The sequence below is a fragment of the Xenopus tropicalis genome, chromosome 6, assembly GCF_000004195.4.
Source record: "Xenopus tropicalis strain Nigerian chromosome 6, UCB_Xtro_10.0, whole genome shotgun sequence".
NCBI lineage: Eukaryota > Metazoa > Chordata > Amphibia > Anura > Pipidae > Xenopus > Xenopus tropicalis.
The window spans coordinates 5,787,651-5,811,269 of record NC_030682.2 but is presented as its reverse complement, the minus strand read 5'-3'; the positions used below and the strand labels follow the sequence as shown (position 1 = coordinate 5,811,269).

Sequence of the window (23,619 nt, the reverse complement as noted above, 5' to 3'; positions counted from 1 at the left end):
TCCTGTGACGCTGACACTTTCAAGTCCCGCCTTTTGGCCGTCAGCCAATGAAACGGCTGCTTTCCATTTAGAACTGTCACTGACACAATAGGGGAGACGCCATGATATTGGTGGTCAGATTGCGAGCGCTTGGGAGCCCAAGGGCAGGAGTCAAAGGTGGAGAAACGGTTCGTGCGGCTTCAGTGCCCTTTCTATATGAGCCCTCCGTGGCACAAGCGCGGGAGTTTATAGTTTCGCTGCCCCTTTGGTCCCGGCTATAGGGAGGTTCCCGGGCTGTGACAGGAGATTTGGTTGAGATGGCGCAGGATGCCAATTGGGTCCAATTATTTAAACGGTCCTTCCTGAGGGAACACTCCTGCCTCCTGCTTGCGCACTGCTGCTGGATCCCTGTTGCTGGGCTCTTTTCCTATGAACTCTGCCTGCTGTACCCCTTGCCTGGAGTTGGACTTTGCTTAAACGCCTGGTTGGACTGGGGGGTGAAGGGCTCACCAGGGCTCCCCCCCCCACAGGCCTTGCAGGTGCCCCCACCGGCCACGTCCACTAACTTCCACCCCCAGGGGCCTTGCAGATGCCCCCACCGGCTGCGTCTTCTAACTCCCCCCCCAGGGGCCTTGCAGATGCCCCCACCGGCTGCGTCTCCTAACTCCCCCCCCAGGGGCCTTGCAGATGCCCCCACCGGCTGCGTCTCCTAACTTCCACCCCCAGGGGCCTTGCAGATGCCCCCACCGGCTGCGTCTCCTAACTCCCCCCCCAGGGGCCTTGCAGATGCCCCCACCGGCTGCGTCTCCTAACTCCCCCCCCAGGGGCCTTGCAGATGCCCCCACCGGCTGCGTCTCCTAACTCCCCCCCCAGGGGCCTTGCAGATGCCCCCACCGGCTGCGTCTCCTAACTCCCCCCCCAGGGGCCTTGCAGATGCCCCCACCGGCTGCGTCTCCTAACTTCCCCCCCCCCCGGGGGGCCTTGCAGATGCCCCCACCGGCTGCGTCTCCTAACTCCCCCCCCAGGGGCCTTGCAGATGCCCCCACCGGCTGCGTCTCCTAACTTCCCCCCCCCCAGGGGCCTTGCAGATGCCCCCACCGGCCGTGTCCCCTAACTCCCCCCCCAGGGGCCCCCCTAACCCCACTTGCAGGGCCCCCAACCAGGGCCAGAACTAGGGGTAGGCAGGCCCGGATTTGTGGAAAGGCCACAAAGGCCCGGGCCTAGGGCGGCAAAAATTAGGGGGCGGCATGCAGCCCCGCGGCACCAAAATATTTTTTTTCGCGCATACGGAGCAATGGGGACCTCTCCCCCACTGCTCCGTATGTGATTGAAAAGGCCCGCGCAATCGCGAGTTCGCGCATGCGCGGGGAGGTTCGCCATTCGCGCATGCGCAGGGGGCGCGTCAGAGAGGGGGCGGCCTCGGGGCGCCCGGCAAACAAATCCGGCCCTGGGGGTAGGCAGAAGAGGCAGCTGCCTAGGGCGCAAACACTGGGGGGCGCCAGGCAGGAACCTCTCCTGCCTACCCCTAGCTCCTTTTTCATTGCCCCCCGCCGCTTGTCAATACTCGGTGGGGGCAATGAACTATCGCGTAGTCACCGCCCCCCCCTTCCCCCGGAACTGCGCATGCGCATGCAGGGGCGAGGTGGCCAACCCGGTTGCCTAGGGCGCCCGGTCGCCTTGGCCCGACCCTGCCCCCAACCCAACTTCCTCCCCTGAGCAAATTTAATGCGTCAGGGCAGGAGCGGTCGGGCAGGGGGAATGCCGGCAAGGGGCGGGTCTGACCCAGCTTAAATGGCACCTACAGGGTCGGACTGGGCCGAAGGGAGACCTGGAAAAAAACGGATGGGCCCCGCTGGCCCAGACCCGATCCCAGCTGCCCTCCCCCGATTGTGCCTACTTATGTGCTTTCTGGGGATGATCGGGGTGCAGTAGGGGGCATGAGCGGGCCCCGGCAGGGGGGGGGCCTGGAGTGGCAGCCCCGGTTGGCCCTCACACCCTCAGACCGACCCTGGGAATCTATCATACAAAAAAAATTTCCGCAGTGGAGGTCAGGGCTAAGGGTAAGAACCCACGGGGCGAGTTATTTCTCCGAAAATGGTTTCCGCCGGCAACAATAGTCGCCTGCAGGCAACTTCGAAAACCGAAGCGATGTGAAGGGCTTTCCACTGGCGACTTCTATTATTGCTGGTGAAAAGCCCTGTCAGAGCGGTTAGTCATCCCAGATAGCAGAGCGCTATTGCGGGCGAGTAAGTCGCTCCGTGGGTTCTTACCCTGATACAGCCTGCGCTATAGCATTTACTGAAGAAAACTCACTTTGCCAGCACTGTGCCACCTACGCCAAACAGGAGACCCCAATACCTGCAGCCATGTTGGGGCGCTCGTATAAACTACCTTGGGGTGTATTTAATAACATTGGAGACAAACTTCACTGGTGATGTCCATAGCAACCAATCAGTAATTAGATTTGAACAGTCACCTACAAGTTGGAAAACAAAAGAAAGGTATGATTGGTTGCTATGGGCAACATCACCAGGGATGGTTGGCTCCAATGTTAATAAATACACCCCATAATGTGCATATTAATAGCAGGGATCAGTCATTAGCCGAAAAATGGCCACTTTAATGTGGCTTAAATTGTTGGAATAGTTGAGTCTGAGCCCAGGGGTGTAACAATCAGGGATGCGCCATATCCAGGATTCGGTCCGGTATTCGGCCAAATCTTTCACCAATGAAGGCAAATATAGAGAGCCCAGTCAGGGCTGTGGCTTTAATGGTGGGGGGGTCCTTTTAATAATGTACCTTGCCGACCTGCCACCCAAAGAGGTTATACAGTATATCATTTATCTTCATAATATAATCAGTCTTTCACTGTTTGTGTATCAGGCCCCCCGTGTCCCGAGCACCACTAACTGGGGGTACTCAGCCTTGCACTGAGGGGTAACCACAAACTACTGGACCCCTCAGTAAAATCATTTTAGGGTCCCCATAAGCTTTTGGAATGAGACATTTTTTTCCAGTGAGCCCCCTGTTGCCTCCTGCGCCCTCACACAGCTTCCATTATAATCTACTGCTCACCGTAGGATTGGTTGGCACTAGTGATGGGCGAAATGTTTCGCCAGGCATGGACACGCAGCGAATTTCCGCGTTTCGCCATTAGCGGATTGTTTCGCGAAACGGATGAAAAAATTCCCCGCGGAAAAATTCGCCGCATGTCCAAAAATTGTCGCTGGCGTCAAAAAAGAATAGTCGTGGGCGTCAAAAGAATAGCCGCACGACAAAATAATAGCCGCGGGCGACAAAACAATAGCTGTGCGACAAAATAATAGCCGCACGACAAAATAATAGCCGCGGGTGACAAAATAATAGCCGCGGGCGACAAAATAATAGCCACGGATGACAAAACAATAGCTGTGCGACAAAATAATAGCCGCGGGCGACAAAATAATAGCCACGGATGACAAAACAATAGCTGTGCGACAAAATAATAGCCACGGGCGACAAAATAATAGCTGTGCGACAAAATAATAGCTGCGCGACAAAATAATAGCCACACGACAAAATAATATCGGCGCGACAAAATAATAGCCGCGGGTGACAAAATAATAGCCGCGGGCGACAAAAAAATAGCCACGGATGACAAAACAATAGCTGTGCGACAAAATAATAGCCACGGGCGACAAAATAATAGCCGCGGGCGACAAAACAATAGCTGTGGGACAAAATAATAGCCGCATGACAAAATAATAGCCGCAGGCGACATTTTGTTTTCCGCGCGACATTTTCGCCGGTTCACGAATTTTTTGCCGTTCCGCGGATCTTTTGAAAGATTCGCAAATTTTTCGGCGAAGCAAAACGGAACAGATTCGCTCATCACTAGTTGGCACATACTGCCTGAGCCAAGGGAGGAGAGCAGCGCTAGGAATCCCGGCAACGTATGTGTAGGGTGAAATGGGCCCCAGTCTCAAGGCAAGCGCACTTACCTTATAATAGTAATTTATACATCCAATAGATGGCGCCACAAGGTAACGCTACATACAGACATATACACAATATATTTCTACTTAATGACCTTGACTTTTTAATATAGAAAATAACAGCTTACATAAAAGTAAGTCCAACCTTAAAACCAAGTATAAAATAACATCCACAAAGACTTTGTTGCAATAAAATTTTATATAAGCTTCAGATATAATGTACAATAGAAAGTAAATATTGCAGCACTTTTAACATGAATGAAAAACAGTATCACAATTAATAGTCTTTATATGGCAAACTGTTTATAATCGGGTCCACTTGGGTTAAAACATGAGCCCATACACGCGAGGGCCCTCCCCCTGCGTAAGAGGGAGACATATTGTGTGAAAAACAATATTGTGCCAATGAATTGTACTCATCTAAATATAGAAGGAATGTGTTTTAAAAAAGTAGTTTTTCAGGCTGATTTATTGAGAAATTCCCCCAAAACCCCACTAGCCCCGCCCATCTGTTCCACTTCCTGCTGCCTCCTTTCCCAGGCTGTGCAGGGGGGCGGCGGCACTGTAGGATAGGAACCAATCAGCAGCTAGGCTGACCTGATAGGGAACTGAAGCCTGTGTGTGCTTGTGTGACTGCAGGGCTGTGATTGGCTCTCCCCCTCCTACTGTGCTTCTGGCAGGGACCGTTAGGACACGCCCACCCCTCATGTGAAACCCAGACAGGGACCTGAGAGGATCAATAGGGAGCCCCAATAAAGGGGCCATTGTTACAGATAGGGTTAATGTTTAGCTGGAAACAGTGTCTTTGTACCATGGCTATTCGTCGGTTCATTGGTTTGATATTTAATCTGCCGATTCACCAATTGCAGTGAGCCGAAGCCGAGCTGGAAGCCAGAAAGGGGGAAGAGCCAGCGTTAGGGCCTATGCCGGGGTCAGTACCGAATGAGCGTTATGCCAAAATCCGACGCCGAGGGGGTAATACAATAGCAGAGTGAGGGACAGGCTGAGTCAATACCGGGAGCCGACAATACGTAGCGACTAATTGCACTGGCAACTTGCCAGCAAGCGGAAGGGCTACAAGTAGCCTCTCCTCTCGATTGGCCGGTTGCAACCCAGATCCTTAACTCCTGCAGTGCTGGACCAAAACGCCTAACATGTAGTAAAGAGCCGAAGCTCCTCCCACCTCCTGCAGTCCTGATTCCACCCGCAATCTGATCTGGCAGATACCAAGGGGCCACATTTACCCCTGTTACCCTCCAACATTCCGGAGTTAACCAGCTGCTTGGGACGGAACAAGAAACCCACAATGTTCCAGATTCTTGCAGCTCTGCCCTTTCTGTCTTTGATCGGTTACTAACAAACGTATCTGTGCCGCTGTTCCTGCTGGAATCAGTCTCCGTGCACGTTATAACAAACGCCTCCATTTATGGGAACGCTCTAGGGAGCGTGAAGGTGACACCAACACCTTCCATAAGTGCCAATGGTTTTTTTTTTTCACTCCATACTTTCCATGTAACACATACAGCTTTAAAAATAGCCCCTCCATTTTGTGCAAATGGTTTTTCCCAGGGATCAGAATTTCAAATTTTTTTTTTTTAATAATTCCCACATAGGTTTGTCTATAGCCCCCGAATGATTACAATATGTGTCTAAGTTCATTTGGTCAATCAAGATTTAAGATAAAACTTTAGCGCAAAGGTGCATATTTTTTCATGTACTGGGATAGGGACATTTCCTTGAATCCCTATGCATTACCACCATCAGGATTGTACTTATGCAGAGTCTTTAGTTACCCTTTAATTAAGAGCGAGTGTAGTTGTACAGCGATTTTGAGAAAGACTTGCTACTGGTGTACGTGAATTTTTTGGTGTTTGAGAAATGAGCGTTTCATCAAGAAACTTTCCCCACATTCACTGCATGTATATGGTTCCTCCCCTGTATGAATCTTCTGGTGGATTAACAGCTGGTTCTTCCAAGAGAAGCTCTCCCCGCATTCGGTGCACGGGAACGGTTTCTCCCCTGTGTGGACCCTCTCGTGGGAGAACAGATTAAACTTGCGGGAGAAGCTTTTGCCGCATTTTGTGCAGGTGAACGGTTTCTCCCCCGTGTGAATCCTCTCGTGGCTCAAGAGGTTGAACTTTTGGAAGAAACTTTTCCCACATTCTGAGCAGGTATAGCTCTTCACCCCTACGTGCAGCTTCCGGTGTTTGTTTAGGGTGCTGTTCAGAGAGAAGCGCTCCCCGCATTCCATGCACGTGAAAGGTTTGTCCCCCGTGTGGGATTTGTGGTGGGACAGGAGACTCATCTTCTGGCAGAAGCGTTTGCCGCAATCTGGGCAGGTGAATGGTTTCTCCCCCGTGTGTACCCGTTCGTGTCTGAGGAGGTGGCTCTTCTGAGCAAAGTTTTTCCCACATTCTGCACAGACAAACGACTTTTCCCCCGTGTGAACCTTTTTGTGGGACAGGAGGTGGCTCTTCTGGGAAAAGGGCTTCCCGCATTCTGTGCAGGTGAAGGGTTTCTCCCCGGTGTGTACCCTCGCGTGGGACAGAAGGTGGTTCTTCTGAGAGAAGCATTTGCCGCAGTCTTTACATGTGAAGGGTTTCTCCCCCGTGTGTACCCGCTGGTGGGTCAGGAGGAGGCTTCTCTGAGGGAAACCCTTCCCGCACTCCGTGCAATTAAATAGTTTCTTTTGTGCGCACAGTCGTTTGTGTGAAATGAGAAGAGTTGGTTGGAAACAGCCCCTTGTGCTCTCGTTAGTAGTAAGGCTCTTCTTCCTGGTGTAGGCACAGACCCCAGAGATCCGAGGGCCACTCAGGCCTTCTCCGTGCTTACACTGTTTTGCAGAAATATTGTCTTGAAATCTTCTAAATGGATCCGTGACTTGAGGCAGGGTATAGGGGCATGTATCGGCTTCTGGCAGCACTGGGCTCTGGGGCCTCAGCCAATCCGGCAGCTCAGAGATGGGCTTCCCCTCAATGGTCAAGCAGGGTTCTGCCAAAGCAAAAAAGATGTTATGAATTTATTGGCAAATTTTATTTTCTTGCATGGCACCATTAAGAAGGGGAACCCATACATTGTGGACAGATGCTGACTATACAGGCAGAACCCTACTATAGTTTATATAAATACCCCGCTGTGTAGCCCCGGGGGCAGCCGTTCCTGCACCGGTACAGCTGGGGTGTTTGCTACAGAAACCCTACTATAGTTTATATAAATACCCCGCTGTGTAGCCCCGGGGGCAGCCGTTCCTGCACTGGTACAGCTGGGGTGTTTGCTACAGAAACCCTACTATAGTTTATATAAATACCCCGCTGTGTAGCCCCGGGGGCAGCCGTTCCTGCACTGGTACAGCTGGGGTGTTTGCTACAGAAACCCTACTATAGTTTATATAAATACCCCGCTGTGTAGCCCCGGGGGCAGCCGTTCCTGCACTGGTACAGCTGGGGTGTTTGCTACAGAAACCCTACTATAGTTTATATAAATACCCCGCTGTGAAGCCCCGGGGGCAGCCATTTCTGCACTGGTACAGCTGGGGTGTTTGCTACAGAAACCCTACTATAGTTTATATAAATACCCCGCTGTGTAGCCCCGGGGGCAGCCGTTCCTGCACTGGTACAGCTGGGGTGTTTGCTACAGAAACCCTACTATAGTTTATATAAATACCCCGCTGTGTAGCCCCGGGGGCAGCCATTCCTGCACCGGTACAGCTGGGGTGTTTGCTACAGAAACCCTACTATAGTTTATATAAATACACCGCTGTGTAGCCCCGGGGGCAGCCATTCCTGCACTGGTACAGCTGGGGTGTTTGCTACAGAAACCCTACTATAGTTTATATAAATACCCCGCTGTGTAGCCCCGGGGGCAGCCATTCCTGCACTGGTACAGCTGGGGTGTTTGCTACAGAAACCCTACTATAGTTTATATAAATACCCTGCTGTGTAGCCCCGGGGGCAGCCATTCCTGCACTGGTACAGCTGGGGTGTTTGCTACAGAAACCCTACTATAGTTTATATAAATACCCCGCTGTGTAGCCCCGGGGGCAGCCATTCCTGCACCGGTACAGCTGGGGTGTTTGCTACAGAAACCCTACTATAGTTTATATAAATACCCCGCTGTGTAGCCCCGGGGGCAGCCATTCCTGCACTGGTACAGCTGGGGTGTTTGCTACAGAAACCCTACTATAGTTTATATAAATACCCTGCTGTGTAGCCCCGGGGGCAGCTATTCCTGCACTGGTACAGCTGGGGTGTTTGCTACAGAAACCCTACTATAGTTTATATAAATACCCCGCTGTGTAGCCCCGGGGGCAGCCATTCCTACACCGGTACAGCTGGGGTGTTTGCTACAGAAACCCTACTATAGTTTATATAAATACCACGCTGTGTAGCCCCGGGGGCAGCCGTTCCTGCACCGGTACAGCTGGGGTGTTTGCTACAGAAACCCTACTATAGTTTATATAAATACCCCGCTGTGTAGCCCCGGGGGCAGCCGTTCCTGCACCGGTACAGCTGGGGTGTTTGCTACAGAAACCCTACTATAGTTTATATAAATACCCCGCTGTGTAGCCCCGGGGGCAGCCATTCCTGCACTGGTACAGCTGGGGTGTTTGCTACAGAAACCCTACTATAGTGTATATAAATACACCGCTGTGTAGCCCCGGGGGAAGCCATTCAATGATACAATGGCTACCTACCTCTGTCATTGTATGTCACCTCTGCACTAGTACAATAACCATCAAGCTCCAGATCTTCTTCTGCCTTTATCTGTATTAGATCAGGTTCCCCAGTGGAATCTGCAATATATGGAAATGTGTCAAGGAGAATCATTGGTCGCTTTGTTATGATGACTAAACTCAGGGCCGCCATCAGGGGGGCACAGGGGGTACAATCGTCCCGGGCCCGGATGATTTTAACTTTAAAAGGGGGCCCGGCCGTGCTAAAGTTTTCCCCTTTAATCAATTCCGGGCCCTGTCATTGGTGGCCAGCGGGTAATCCTATTGGTTGCGCCCCGTGCGTACATGTACGTCAGTACGCACGGGGCGCAACCTTATAAAAGGGCCTGTCTTCTGTCGGCTCTCAGAAGCGCTGCGGTGTCATCCAGGAAGGACCTTGCCGAAGCCACCGCGAAGGAGCCGCTGCCGCATAAGACGCCGGAGGAGCTGAACAAGACGCTGGCTACCAATGTACTGGGGGAAGGGGGGCACAGCTGGCTACAAATGTACTGGGGGAAGGGGGGCACTGTTGGCTACCAATGTACTAGTGGGGCACTGCTGGCTACCAATGTACTAGGGGGGGCCCTGCTGCCTACCAATGTATTAGGGGGGCCCTGCTGGCTACCAATGTATTAGGGGGGCCCTGCTGGCTACCAATGTATTAGGGGGGCCCTGCTGGCTACCAATGTATTAGGGGGGGCCTGCTGGCTACCAATGTATTAGGGGGGCCCTGCTGGCTACCAATGTATTAGGGGGGGCCTGCTGGCTACCAATGTATTAGGGGGGGCCTGCTGGCTACCAATGGCTCATGTCTGTGAGTCCTTTGTACTGGTGGGAGGGGGGCCCAGAAATTTTTTTTGTGAGGGGCCCCGTGATTTCTGATGGCGGCCCTGACTAAACTAAACAGGGACAGGGTTAGACTGTCCCGGGGAGCCCCGGCCATAGTGAACCAAAGACAGTTCCTATCAGCTCTTTCTTATTAAGACCATAGGTCTATATATTACCTAATACATTAAGCACTGTCTGTATCTAACTGTGAGAGTGGAGAGTGGCCCCTTTGATCCTCTGGTGGCCCCTGGGAGGTGCTCCCAGGGGCCACCAGAGGGTCAAAGGGGCCACTCTCCACTCTCGAGCACAGGACATATACAGTAGCTGATCTTTTTTATTTTAACTCTTACACCCAAGTGGTCTGAAAGAAGGGGTCCCAGCCAATCATATTATGGCCCTAGCTCTGGGTAATACTATGTGACAGCAGGAAGTGCCCCCAGCAGTGGCCAAAGTCCTCTCTGCCAATGACTGAACAAATACATAAAACATACGTATTGTATCAACTGGTAGCATAGAAACCTACAATGAATGTGATTGGGAGAGTATTTGGCCCTATTAGAATGGTTGAGAGCAATAGGGCCCAGAAGGGGTTCACTTTCGACATGCTTTCTTTGCAATCTAACTGGTCAGCCCTTGGACTGGCCAATCAAAAGGAACAAATAAGCAGTGCACAGATGATCCAATTGGTCAGGCTGTGGGCACAGGACTTGGTTGGTTGGACTTGGTTGTGTTTCCTGAGCTGATGAATTCTCCCACCCGCTAGTAATGGGACAGGGGAAAATAATCCCCCCCCCCCCAGGGCATTGTGGGACTGGGCACTGGGGCGGGCACTTACCATGATCACTACACGTAGCGGCGGTGCTTCCCATATAATCCACATCTTCAGGATCAGGTTCTTCTTCTTTGATATTTATCCTCAGTATCTCCGGCTCCCCCCCAGGAATATCATCTAAAAGGGAAAGGGACACATTTCATAAAGCGTTTCCTGTCTCCCCAGCCTAATCCCATGATGCACCAGGCCCAACGTTATGTCTATGGAGCTGCAAGGCCCACCCCAGCTGGAGGATGTTTGTCAAGAACAATTATTTCCCAGTACATTTACACTTCTAACAGAGAGTAAAGGAAAAAATAAATGGGAAAACCCCTAACCCTGTAGGCAATTATGAATAATATCCGGTGCTGGTTTCCCTTTGGGCTAAACATTAACCCTATCTGTAACAATGGCCCCTTTATTGGAGCTCCCTATAGATCCTCTCAGGTCCCTGTCTGGGTTTCACATGAGGGGTGGGCGTGTCCTAACGGTCCCTGCCAGAAGCACAGTAGGAGGGGGACAGCCAATCACAGCCCTGCACTCACACAAGCACAGACAGGCTTCAGTTCCCTATCAGGTCAGCCTAGCTGCTGATTGGTTCCTATCCTACAGTGCAGGGTACGGAGGGCCGCCGGTTCCCCAGCTCATCCAGAGAATTCAGCCAGCAGGAAGTGGAACAGATGGGCGTGGCTAGTGGGGGTTTGGGGGAATTTCTCAATAAATCAGTCAGAAACACAACTTTAAGCACAATCCTTCTATATCTAGAGGAGTATAATTCCCTGGTACATTCATCATTTTTATAGGATATGTCTCCTTTAAAACATTTTTGCTCTTCCTGCTTTCCCAAGATGCCAATCAGCAGACAGACTGACCTGAGAGGGAACTGCAGCTCATCTTTTGCTGAGTAAAGGCAGTGATTGGCTGCCCACTTCTAACTGTGCTATTGCGCAAGTTCTACTAGGACACGCCCACTACTCCCTTGAGTAGAGAGGGTCAGTCAGTGGTTATTGCAGCTAATTAGAGCTCAGCACTGCCGGCCTGTTACTCACCAGCATTAGAGAGCGGATCCTTCTCAGCCTTTATTGTGGTCTCTTTGGTCTCTTCCCCCGCTGATTCCTCTTCTGATCTCTCGGGGTCCGGAGAACCTGACAGCAAAACCCAGAAAAGCAGTTAATAATATCAGGCGCCAGGAGTCGGCATGGAGAGTAGGGAGGGTATAATAGAGAGTGAATGTGTTGGGCTGTTAGTCTGAGGGTATTTGTAGGAATAGGCCTAGTCACCCCACGATACTTACCCCTTGGAAAGAGCTCTGATTCTTTGCACATACTTTTCCTGGGCTGCTCTCTTTTCCATAGGCAGTGGGGAACCCCCCTCTGGGCAACTGACCCTTACCCCTCCCCAGGAACTCCCCCTCTGGGCAACTGACCCTTACCCCTCCCCAGGAACTCCCCCTCTGGGCAACTGACCCTTACCCCTCCCCAGGAACTCCCCCTCTGGGCAACTGACCCTTACCCCTCCCCAGGAACTCCCCCTCTGGGCAACTGACCCTTACCCCTCCCCAGGAACTCCCCCTCTGGGCAACTGACCCTTACCCCTTACCTCTCCCCAGGAACTCCCCCTCTGGGCAACTGACCCTTACCCCTTACCCCTCCCCAGGAACTCCCCCTCTGGGCAACTGACCCTTACCCCTTACCCCTCCCCAGGAACTCCCCCTCTGGGCAACTGACCCTTACCCCTTACCCCTCCCCAGGAACTCCCCCTCTGGGCAACTGACCCTTACTCCTTACCCCTCCCCAGGAACTCCCCCTCTGGGCAACTGACCCTTACCCCTCCCCAGGAACTCCCCCTCTGGGCAACTGACCCTTACCCCTTACCCCTCCCCAGGAACTCCCCCTCTGGGCAACTGACCCTTAACCCTTACCCCTCCCCAGGAACTCCCCCTCTGGGCAACTGACCCTTAACCCTTACCCCTCCCCAGGAACTCCCCCTCTGGGCAACTGACCCTTACCCCTTACCCCTCCCCAGGAACTCCCCCTCTGGGCAACTGACCCTTAACCCTTACCCCTCCCCAGGAACTCCCCCTCTGGGCAACTGACCCTTACCCCTTACCCCTCCCCAGGAACTCCCCCTCTGGGCAACTGACCCTTACCCCTTACCCCTCCCCAGGAACTCCCCCTCTGGGCAACTGACGCTTACCCCTTACCCCTCCCCAGGAACTCCCCCTCTGGGCAACTGACGCTTACCCCTCCCCAGGAACTCCCCTCTGGGCAACTGACCCTTACCCCTCCCCAGGAACTCCCCCTCTGGGCAACTGACCCTTACCCCTCCCCAGGAACTCCCCCTCTGGGCAAGTGACCCTTACCCCTCCCCAGGAACTCCCCCTCTGGGCAAGTGACCCTTACCTCTCCCAGGAACTCCCCCTCTGGGCAACTGACCCTTACCCCTCCCCAGGAACTCCCCCTCTGGGCAAGTGACCCTTACCCCTCCCCAGGAACTCCCCCTCTGGGCAACTGACCCTTACCTCTCCCCAGGAACTCCCCCTCTGGGCAAGTGACCCTTACCTCTCCCCAGGAACTCCCCCTCTGGGCAACTGACCCTTACCCCTCCCCAGGAACTCCCCCTCTGGGCAAGTGACCCCACTGTTACTTTTTCTAGGCACAGAACCTTGATTTTCCATGTTTCCTGATCTCTCTTTCCATAGTCAGCCCGGAACCTCCCAGAGTAAGTGAACCCAGTCTCTCCCCCTAGTGCTTATCCACTCAGAGCTCTGATTCTCTGTACTTCCCATGGCCGGGGGGGGCACAGGGTCTGCTGTACATTAGTCCCCCATCCCCGGCCCTGGGCTGGAGGAGGAGGGACTGGTCACGCTGGGCCCTCTCAAAAGGTTTTTCTGCAGGGGGGCCTGGTGTGATTAGGGTGGGGGGGACTGAAGGTTTAACTGGAGTGAGCTACATAGTGATAATGGCAGGTACTAACGGCAGGTACAGGTAGGAAAAAGTGCAGTTTGGGGGGGTGGAGGCAAAAGGATCCATTTTCCATCCAGATTAATATTTACTTACAGGACAAGTGTGACTCCATGTTGGGAATGGGCGGGGCCTGTGCGCAGATAGGAGGGGCCCACACTGACTGTGTATCAGAAGTGAGATCCATCAGGTCCTGTCTGTGGGAAACAGCAGAAGAGACAGTATGAGCCCTTCCATGGGACCTACCCACAGGGTACAGTAAGTGCTCTCTGGCCTATGTAATTGTTTGTATACTTTGTGTCAGACCCAAACCCATTATTACTAAGGGCTTTAACACTAACTGCCATCACCAGCAGCCACACAGTATAGTAAAGCCACCTGGAATGAAACTGTAGGTGAGTGAATCCAATGCCCCCCCCCCCCCCCAGTAACCACCCAGGTACAGAGCTTCTGTTCTCTGTATTCTTTTACCCATGGTCATGGCCCAAGTGGACAAAGTATCATCAACCCTCCAATAAAGACCAGAATTAAGACTAATGATGCTTAACAACATTTAACTGTAGGAAAAAGGCAGTTGAGCAGCAGAAAAAACTGAGACCGTTTAATTTAAGTCCCCTCCAACTGGCTAGATCCCACCATTGTGACACTTACAGCCCCCCCACTCTATCGGCCCCTGCAGCGGGATTAACCCCCAGTCCCACAGCCGCCCCTCTCTATCAGCCCCTGCAGCGGGATTAACCCCCAGTCCCACAGCCGCCCCTCTCTATCGGCCCCTGCAGCGGGATTAACCCCCAGTCCCACAGCCGCCCCTCTCTATCAGCCCCTGCAGCGGGATTAACCCCCGGTCCCACAGCCGCCCCTCTCTATCAGCCCCTGCAGCGGGATTAACCCCCAGTCCCACAGCCGCCCCTCTCTATCAGCCCCTGCAGCGGGATTAACCCCCAGTCCCACAGCCGCCCCTCTCTATCGGCCCCTGCAGCGGGATTAACCCCCAGTCCCACAGCCGCCCCTCTCTATCGGCCCCTGCAGCGGGATTAACCCCCAGTCCCACAGCCGCCCCTCTCTATCAGCCCCTGCAGCGGGATTAACCCCCAGTCCCACAGCCGCCCCTCTCTATCAGCCCCTGCAGCGGGATTAACCCCCAGTCCCACAGCCGCCCCTCTCTATCAGCCCCTGCAGCGGGATTAACCCCCAGTCCCACAGCCGCCCCTCTCTATCAGCCCCTGCAGCGGGATTAACCCCCAGTCCCACAGCCGCCCCTCTCTATCAGCCCCTGCAGCGGGATTAACCCCCAGTCCCACAGCCGCCCCTCTCTATCAGCCCCTGCAGCGGGATTAACCCCCAGTCCCACAGCCGCCCCTCTCTATCAGCCCCTGCAGCGGGATTAACCCCCAGTCCCACAGCCGCCCCTCTCTATCGGCCCCTGCAGCGGGATTAACCCCCAGTCCCACAGCCGCCCCTCTCTATTGGCCCCTGCAGCGGGATTAACCCCCAGTCCCACAGCCGCCCCTCTCTATCAGCCCCTGCAGCGGGATTAATCCCCAGTCCCACAGCCGCCCCTCTCTATCAGCCCCTGCAGCGGGATTAACCCCCAGTCCCACAGCCGCCCCTCTCTATCAGCCCCTGCAGCGGGATTAACCCCCAGTCCCACAGACAGTGCAGGGAGGAGGAGGAGGAGGAGGAGGAGGAGGGAAAAGCACTTACCCAGTAGCCCAGGCTGGAGATGTGAGTGCAGGGGAGGGAGTTACAGGGGCAGCAGGACACTCACATTTCGGTTGCTATTCTATCCAGACTCTGTTGCGATGGGGAAGAGCTGACATGACTAAGCCCCGCCCCAGGGGGAGGTACCTGTGTCCCCAGGCAATGATGTAGCAGCGTTTGGCTTCAGCCTCTAACTGAAATCCAATAGAACGGAAGGTGATGATTTCTTTATCTCCCCACGTACAGAACGCAGCCATTTTATTGGTGGTCAGCTTTTGCTTTTTACTGATACACTGTTTGTCATTAGAATGTAACTTTCACAGATTCTCACATTCACCTCAAATCCAGTCCTGTTTCACTTACAGACACTGTACAGTTATCATTGCCTTCCTAGAATCAGTTACTGCTGTCCTTCCATATGTAATAACAGGTACAGAGTGTAGGTGCAGTAACCATGGCAACCAAAAACCTGTTTGTTTTGAAGCAGACAGTGCTGGATGTAGTTAGCTGTAGGGCTGTCTATAAACACGCACTGGCATGGTGACACCATTTATAGACACTTCTAATAGTCATAATTACCCAGACATGCCAGTTAGAAAATGGTTACTGGGCTTAATGATCACTGCGTGAATGAGCACTGCACATACATGAGGTATACCAGTAAGATCACTGCAGAAACTGGATTATGAGCACATTAACCCCAGATATGCCACAAGATAGCAGGATAATGCATGGTCTGTTGGACCTGGTGAAGCAGCTTTCAGTTTGGGGGGGAGTGAGATGGCAGGGCCCAGCAGGACAGCCTTTGGTCAGGGAGCCCAGCAGGACTGTGGCCCTCTAGATATAATCCTGGTGGACTAGTCCAATCGTATAACCAGATGACGAGTAAAAGATGCCTGCTGATTGGTTACTGCACCTCAAGTAAGAAAGCTCTAGTAGAGAAGGGGCACAAGATCACCTTACAATATAGTGTAAATGCATTGTAAATCAGATTACTTTGCCCCCTGATTTATCCCAAAATCACCCTAAGCACCTAGCCCATGACACATTAGAACTTGGCTGAACCGATTTACATTGGGGATAAAATGAATTGTTACCTTTAAAAATGGTGTATTGGAGCCACCCATTCATTTTATTGGGTCGGCATTGGGGTTACAGGTGAATGGTGGGCGTAAATGGTCTCATGAATCTGCTGAATGCTACCTGCATATGGGAATATGTTCATGCTGGCCTCAATGAATGCTTACTGTGCATAGGCACACTGGGTCAGAATATGGACCTCCGACCACCACCAAAGGGGCCTAGCCGCACATCACTAGTCTCTAGCCAAAGACAACTCCCATCAGTTCTTTCTTATTTCCACCATGGTACAATATAACTTATAGTTAGCACGTCTTATTACTGTGAGAATGGGCCCTGGATATCAGGGGAAACCAAAGGGGCTCAGTCTGATATTGGATCTGTAATACCTGTCCTGTACCTGAACTTGGGACAAAGCAGGCAGTCTAAGGACACAGCATTTCCCACAGAGGAGGCAGCAACAATGGCGATCTAAGAGTTCATCCAAAATATTCAGAGACCGGTCACATCAGTGGGACATTGTAGCCACATATTGGTGTATAGAACTGGTTCCGAGTCCCTCAATATCAACAGAAAGGAAAGGGCACAGACTTGGAAAGGCTTAGTTTTGCTTTTTCCTTCTTGGATAAATCTGCCATTGTCAAGGCTGCCATTGGGGTGCAATCTATACAGCCGTGACTGATTACACCTCAATGGAAAGGGGTCCACTCTGCTAGGGGTAAGAATGGCTAAGAGGCTGGAGGAGTGTTTAAACTAGGCAAGGGGGGGTAAGCTAAAGTATTATGGGAAAGCTAGTGTAGACCTGGCCATGGGATTAGGAAGGGGTCATGTATGACACATGACTGTATCAGTCTCTTTCACATAAACATCTCTTAAATCAAAAAATATCAGTCTCTTTACAGATTCAATAGACAGAAAAAATTATTTTGCAGATTTCAAACTTCTTGCATCCCACAGATGATAAATGACTATAGCATTTAGTACAAAGAGGGTGTTTTTATTGGGGTCTCTGGGCTGCTTGAAATCCCCATATACCAACTGGGCACAGGGCTGAGCATTCAGGTGGGGCAACATTAAATCCTTTGCCAGTTCCCCCCAGACTTGCCTACTAAAGGGGCACTCATAGAGAGAGGGGCTCATTGTCTCCAGCTCCCCCGGGCACTCATCTCTGGGGCAGTTACTTTCATTTATGCCTTTACATTTTACATTTGGTCTGACATACAGCTTCCCATGGAAACAGAGTAGTGATCAGGGCTGGAACTAGGGGTAGGCAGAAGAGGCAGCTGCCTAGGGCGCAACGATTGGGGGGCACCAGGCAGGTACCTCTCCTGCCTACCCCTAGTGCTACTTTGTCATTGCCTCCGCCGCTTGCCATTAGCGGTGGAGGCAATGTCCGATCTAATCGCACCGCCCCCCCCTGCACCTCCTCCTGCGCTTTGGCGCACACACGTCGTTCGGGGGGCGGGGAGGTGGGCGGAGTTGGCCGACTGGGTTGCCTAGGGCGCCCGGTCGGCTTGGCCCGCCCCTGGTAGCGATGAGCGAATCTGTCCCATTTCGCTTCGCCATAAAACTCGCAAAACAGCAAGAAAATTTGCAAAACGCTGAAAAATTCGCAAAATGCATTTGTCGCCCGTGTCTTTTTTGTCACCCACGGCTATTTTTTCTTGCCTGCGCCGATTTTGACGCGTCCACACCCAGTTTTACCCAGCTGCGCCCTTTTTTGCCATGCCCGCGCCCGATTTGATGCGACCACACCCTTTTCTACATGCCCATTTTGGCACGCGACAAAAAAAATCCACTCAACGAATTTTTCCACAGCGAATTTTCGCGGACGTTTCACAAAAAAATTCACCAATGGCGAAATGCGTTAATTCGCTGCGAATCCATGCCTGGCAAAAAGATTCGCTCATCACTAAAACAGAGCCATATGACACCCCTCATCTTACCCGGGACCCTGGGGCAGTTTATATTCCTGGGAGCATTGGGTGCAATAGAGGAAGGGCAGTCCCTTAAAGCCAACTCAGCACTATAATATTTACAGAAGAGAGAATTATACAGTTTCTTCCTATCAGACTGCAGGAATTCCCCATACAATATCTGCCTCTTAATTAGTATATGGATACACTGCTGAGCATACCCCACACACTGCTTATATTTACCCACCATCCTCTTGATTTTATCTCCAATTACCCATAAACAAAAGGAATTGTGGGAATGAATTCCAAACAAACTTCTAAAAAAAAATCCCATTTCCATGGGTTTATCCTATAGGCTAAAGCTCCCCCACTGGGTTTAAAGCAGAAGCCGGGATAATTCAGATTCCCAACTACAGACCGGTTTTGCCTTCCTTGACGCTCATTTGGTGCAGGGGTTTTAGGGATTTGTTTGGAATTCATTCCCAGAATTCCTTTTGTTTATCTGTATCTGTATGAGGCAGTCTCCCCAACCCTAATGATTTGTTTGTGAAACCACACGGTGACTCTACCCAAGCTGATCAGAAAACCCTGCAGCTAAAATAGAGATAAGAAGGGGTATTAAGTAAAAGAAATCCAAATTTATTTTTTAAATATATAAACATACCTCCCAACATTTCATTAAGAGAAAGAGGGACAAAAATATGTGACGCAGGTAGTGCGGCAAATTTTTTTTGGACATGCCTACTTTGTGACCACGCCCCCACATGCCACACCCACTTTACATGCCCCAGATGTGCCAGTATAATCACTTAATAAAAAGAATAAAGGACATATTAACTTCAAACATGCCAGTATGACTACATTAAATTGATAAAGGGCATATTAACCCCAGACATGCCAGTAAAATTACTAAATAAAACTGATAAAGGGCATATCAGCTTCAGACATGCCAACAGTTCTGTGCATTTTCCAAAGTTATAAACAAGGCCAACTCCAGTGGTACATAAATCTATGTTATTTCCTTCCATTCTTAATCAGTTGAAAGCAAAACAATATTAATGTACCACTAGAATTTCTAGCCATATTAACAAGGCCTAAGGTTCCCAGACTTATAAGGGCCCCTTTTAAATGCCTGCTATATTTTATGAACGGATCAGCGATACCTCTGTTTTCTATTCTGCATGCTGTGCTCTGCCAGAGATCCCCAGGAGTGAGAGATATATGTTAGGGGTGGGAAGGTGAAACTGCCCCGCACACAAATAAAGGCAGCAGCCTCTTCTGCCTGATAAAAGACAGAGCCCCCTCAGCCCCTGACCCGGTGAGCAGGAGCAGGAGAGGGATGTGAGCCAATGCCGATAGTTGACCCTTGCCTGTCACAAATGCTCCTCCCAGGACAATTAAACATCAAGGTAAACCTGTGAGCTTCAGGTAGCAGGGGAGATTCAAGAAATAAGGGGGCGGGGCTTTATTCCCCAGAGCAGAGCAGGCACAGCAATCAATTAAATGGCAATGCTGAGAAGCGGGACATCTAACAATGAATCTGGGACAGCGGGAAGTGCCATAAATATCGGGACTGTCCCACTGAAAGCGGGATGGTTGGGAGGTATGATATGAATAGTAAAAAAATGAAGCAAGAAAGGGCCGCCGCTGCAGAGAGTTTGTAGCAATGACAGGCCCCTGGGCAACGAACCAGGGGGGCTGTCATAATGGTCCTGCGACGTGATCATCACAGGACCGACCTACAAGCAGCAGACGTGATCGCCCAGTTACTTCCTGCTCTAGGACTGCAGCATGGAGGATAGACCAGCGATATGATCTTCAGGACAAGTAACGCTGATTTTTTTTGCACTTACACACACAGTTACATACATTTATACACACTTACATACATTTATATACACTTACAGTACACAATTTAGCAGTTTTTTGTTTTTGTTTTTTTCATTTTGCACACTTATATACATTCATATACACTCATATACACACTGTCACACAATTTTTACACAAGTTTTACACATGTTCACACATGTATATACAAACTTTGTTTTTTGTTTTTTTCATTTTACCACTTTGTGTTTAGTTTCTTTTCCCTAAAAACTGTTTATTTTGACAGCCTGACTATTGGATCAGATATTCTGACCACTAATTACACTGTTGTGTGACTTATTTTGTTGTTTCAGTGATTTGCACAATTTTTGTGGTTTTATCGCATTTTTATCCCTGTATAAGTGTTCCTAATCTGTTTTTAGCATAGCTTTGCTGTGTGTAACTTTGGTGTACAAAAATAACTTTATCTATTTTGAATTCCTCAGAATGTGTACTTTCCAAAACTGTATGGTTTTCTGGGGGTCTCTGTATAGTTAGGGGTGTTACGGCACATAATACGCTGACAGGGGGCTCTGTATAGTTAGGGGGGGTTACGGCACATAATACGCTGACAGGGGGCTCTGTATAGTTAGGGGGGTTACGGCACATAATACGCTGACAGGGGGCTCTGTATAGTTAGGGGGGGTTACGGCACATAATACGCTGACAGGGGGCTCTGTATAGTTAGGGGGGGTTACGGCACATAATACGCTGACAGGGGGCTCTGTATAGTTGGGGGGGTTACGGCACATAATACGCTATCAGAGGGCTCTGTATGCAAAAGTTGATTTGACAGGCAAGAAATCTATATGCGCTATTTTCATTTTGGGGTCAGTACATACCGCAGACTTTGGTATATCTATGCATATTGGGCATCAAACTGTTCAGTAGACCTTTGGTGTTCCTATTTGGGGTGATTTGCCTTTGTACGCAAGAAATTGTGTGAGATAAATGCGGCAAATTGCAACATTTTTAGGCGATTTTCTGAAATGTCATAAAAAGCAATACATTTAGGAAAGCTTTGCAGATTGGTTCTTTGGTGTAGAAAGAACGCTTTACCCTTGTTGGATTTGTCAGAATGTATACCTTCCAAAACTATATGGTTTTCTGGGGGTCTCTGTATAGTTAGGGGGTGTTAAAGCACATAATACATTGACAGGGGGCTCTGTATGCAAAAGCTGAGTTTGCAGGCGAGAAATCCATATGCGCTATTTTCATTTTGGGGTCAGTATATACCACAGACTTTGGTATATCTATGCATATTGGGCATCAAACTGTTCAGTAGGCCTTAGGTGTTCCTATTTGGGGTGATTTGTCTTTATCTGATCTTTATCAAGAAATTGTGAGAGATAAATGCGGCAAATTGCAAAATTTTCATGCGATTTTCTGAAAAAAAAATCTGTAAACTTTGGAAAGCTTTATAAAGCTTGGTACTTTGGAGCAAAACCAAATGTCTACCCATTATAGATTTGGGGGAATGTGTATTTTCCAAAAATATATGGCTTTCTGGGGTGAGTGTACTTTTTTTTAGCATTATCCCACATAAAGGATGCAAATGTGTTGATTTTGCAGAAGCTAAAATGATAGATCATATGGGGGTATGTTCCCATTGGGGCCCCTACATGCCACATATTTAGGCAAACCTATACATATTGGGCATCAAACTATTCAGTGGACCCCTGGCGTTCAAATTCAGGGTGTTTTATCTTGGTACCTAATGCTATATGGGAGATAAGATGCTGCAAAGTGGAAGCTTTGAGGGGATTTTTGGAAATGTCATCAATATTGCTAACTTTAGAAAAGCTGTGCAGCTTGGTACTTTGGAGTAGAAAGACATGGGTACCCATTTTAGATTTGGGGGAATGTGTACTTTCCAAAAATATATGACTTTCTGGGGTGAGCATACTTTTTACTAGCTTTATCCCACATAAATGATGTAAATGTGTTGATTTTGCTGGAGCTGAAATGACAGAATTTATAGATCATAAGGGGGTATGTTCACATTAGGGCCCCTACATGCCACATACTTAGGTAAACCTATACATATTGGGTATCAAACTGTTCAGTGGACCCCTGGCATTCAAATTTAGGGTGTTTTATCTTGGTACCTAATGCTATATGGGAGATAAGATGCTGCAAAGTGGAAGCTTTGAGGGGATTTTTGGAAATGTCATCAATATTGCTAACTTTAGAAAAGCTGTGCAGCTTGGTACTTTGGAGTAGAAAGACATGGGTACCCATTTTAGATTTGGGGGAATGTGTACTTTCCAAAAATATATGACTTTCTGGGGTGAGTGTACTTTTTTTTAGCATTATCCCACATAAAGGATGCAAATGTGTTGATTTTGCAGAAGCTAAAATGATAGATCATATGGGGGTATGTTCCCATTGGGGCCCCTACATGCCACATATTTAGGCAAACCTATACATATTGGGCATCAAACTATTCAGTGGACTCCTGGCGTTCAAATTTAGGGTGTTTTATCTTGGTACCTAATGCTATATGGGAGATAAGATGCTGCAAAGTGGAAGCTTTGAGGGGATTTTTGGAAATGTCATCAATATTGCTAACTTTAGAAAAGCTGTGCAGCTTGGTACTTTGGAGTAGAAAGACATGGGTACCCATTTTAGATTTGGGGGAATGTGTACTTTCCAAAAATATATGACTTTCTGGGGTGAGCATACTTTTTACTAGCTTTATCCCACATAAATGATGTAAATGTGTTGATTTTGCTGGAGCTGAAATGACAGAATTTATAGATCATAAGGGGGTATGTTCACATTAGGGCCCCTACATGCCACATACTTAGGTAAACCTATACATATTGGGTATCAAACTGTTCAGTGGACCCCTGGCATTCAAATTCAGGGTGTTTTATCTTGGTACCTAATGATACGTGGGAGACAAGATTCTGCAAATTGGAAGCTTTGAAGGGACTTTTGGAAATGTCATCAAAATTGCTAACTTTAGAAAAGCATTGCGGCTTGATAGTTTGGAGTAGACAGACAGTTGTGCCTATTCTAGATTCCCCAGAATCTGTTCTTTCCAAAAATGTACAATTTTCTGGGATAAACCTTCTTTTAGTGGAATTTTTGTCCTTGAAATCTAAAGTATGCAGCTTTCTGGAGCAGTGCTTTGGAAATTTGGTAGTGTCCTGCTGGGAGTTTGTGACCTATACAAGTGAGAAATCTCCATAAAACTATATATATTTGGTATTGGCACATTCAGGAGACATGGGACTTTCCAAATCAGTTGTATATTCATACATACATTAATTTTTGTTCCTAGTATGTGTGTTTATATTATGGAGAATTTGATTTTTTTTTATTTTTAGACACTTAGAAACCTATATCTTGTTACAGAATTGGAATTACACAAAAATTCTAAAATATTTTCAAAGCTTAGGTTGTCTTGACAAAATCAATATATTGTTTTCCTGGGTAAACTAAAAGTCCCCCCGAGAAAAGGCCCCTAAAGTGAAACAAAATGTCAAAAAACTGTCTAGCGATACAAGGTCCGCTTTGACCAAAACGGCTGGCAGTAAAAAGGTTAAAAGATCTTTAAGAGCACCTATTGGGGGCATATTGTTTCCTCTGCTGCAGGTATGGGCTAATAGAGCTCGCCATGTTTGGTCCCCCATAATGAACAAGCTGGTACCCTAAGCCTTATTTTCATACTTGTGTCCCATCATGGCTGCCTGTTACCAGCCTTTTTTTTTTGCACAAAATAATATTGTTTCCCCCATAGATATATATTTTTTTTACAAAACAGACTCACATACACATTTAA

The 23,619-nt window shown here is 49.5% G+C and overlaps 1 protein-coding gene across 1 annotated transcript; it reads right to left on the bottom strand.

The window, feature by feature from the left end:
• Positions 1-5,484: 5,484 nt before the first annotated feature.
• LOC105947706 (zinc finger protein OZF) lies at positions 5,485-15,298 on the bottom strand. Its single transcript, XM_004915540.4, has 6 exons — positions 14,971-15,298; positions 13,363-13,463; positions 11,353-11,448; positions 10,328-10,441; positions 8,647-8,745; positions 5,485-6,944 (listed from the first exon to the last, which is right to left on the bottom strand). The coding sequence occupies exons 2-6, from the start codon at positions 13,451-13,453 to the stop codon at positions 5,797-5,799; spliced, it is 1,548 nt and encodes a 515-aa protein (XP_004915597.2). The 5' UTR covers positions 13,454-13,463; positions 14,971-15,298; the 3' UTR covers positions 5,485-5,796.
• Between the last annotated feature and the right edge of the window lie 8,321 nt (positions 15,299-23,619).

Bases quoted from the DNA above. Each gene is read 5' to 3' on its own strand.
- LOC105947706 (XM_004915540.4), bottom strand. From the start codon at position 13,453: ATGGATCTCACTTCTGATACACAGTCAGTGTGGGCCCCTCCTATCTGC. The intron at 11,449-13,362 runs GTAAGTAAATAT...TTTTGCTGTCAG, and splicing joins CATGGAGTCACACTTGTCCT to GTTCTCCGGACCCCGAGAGA. The intron at 6,945-8,646 runs GTAGGTAGCCAT...TTGCTTTGGCAG, and splicing joins GGTGACATACAATGACAGAG to AACCCTGCTTGACCATTGAG.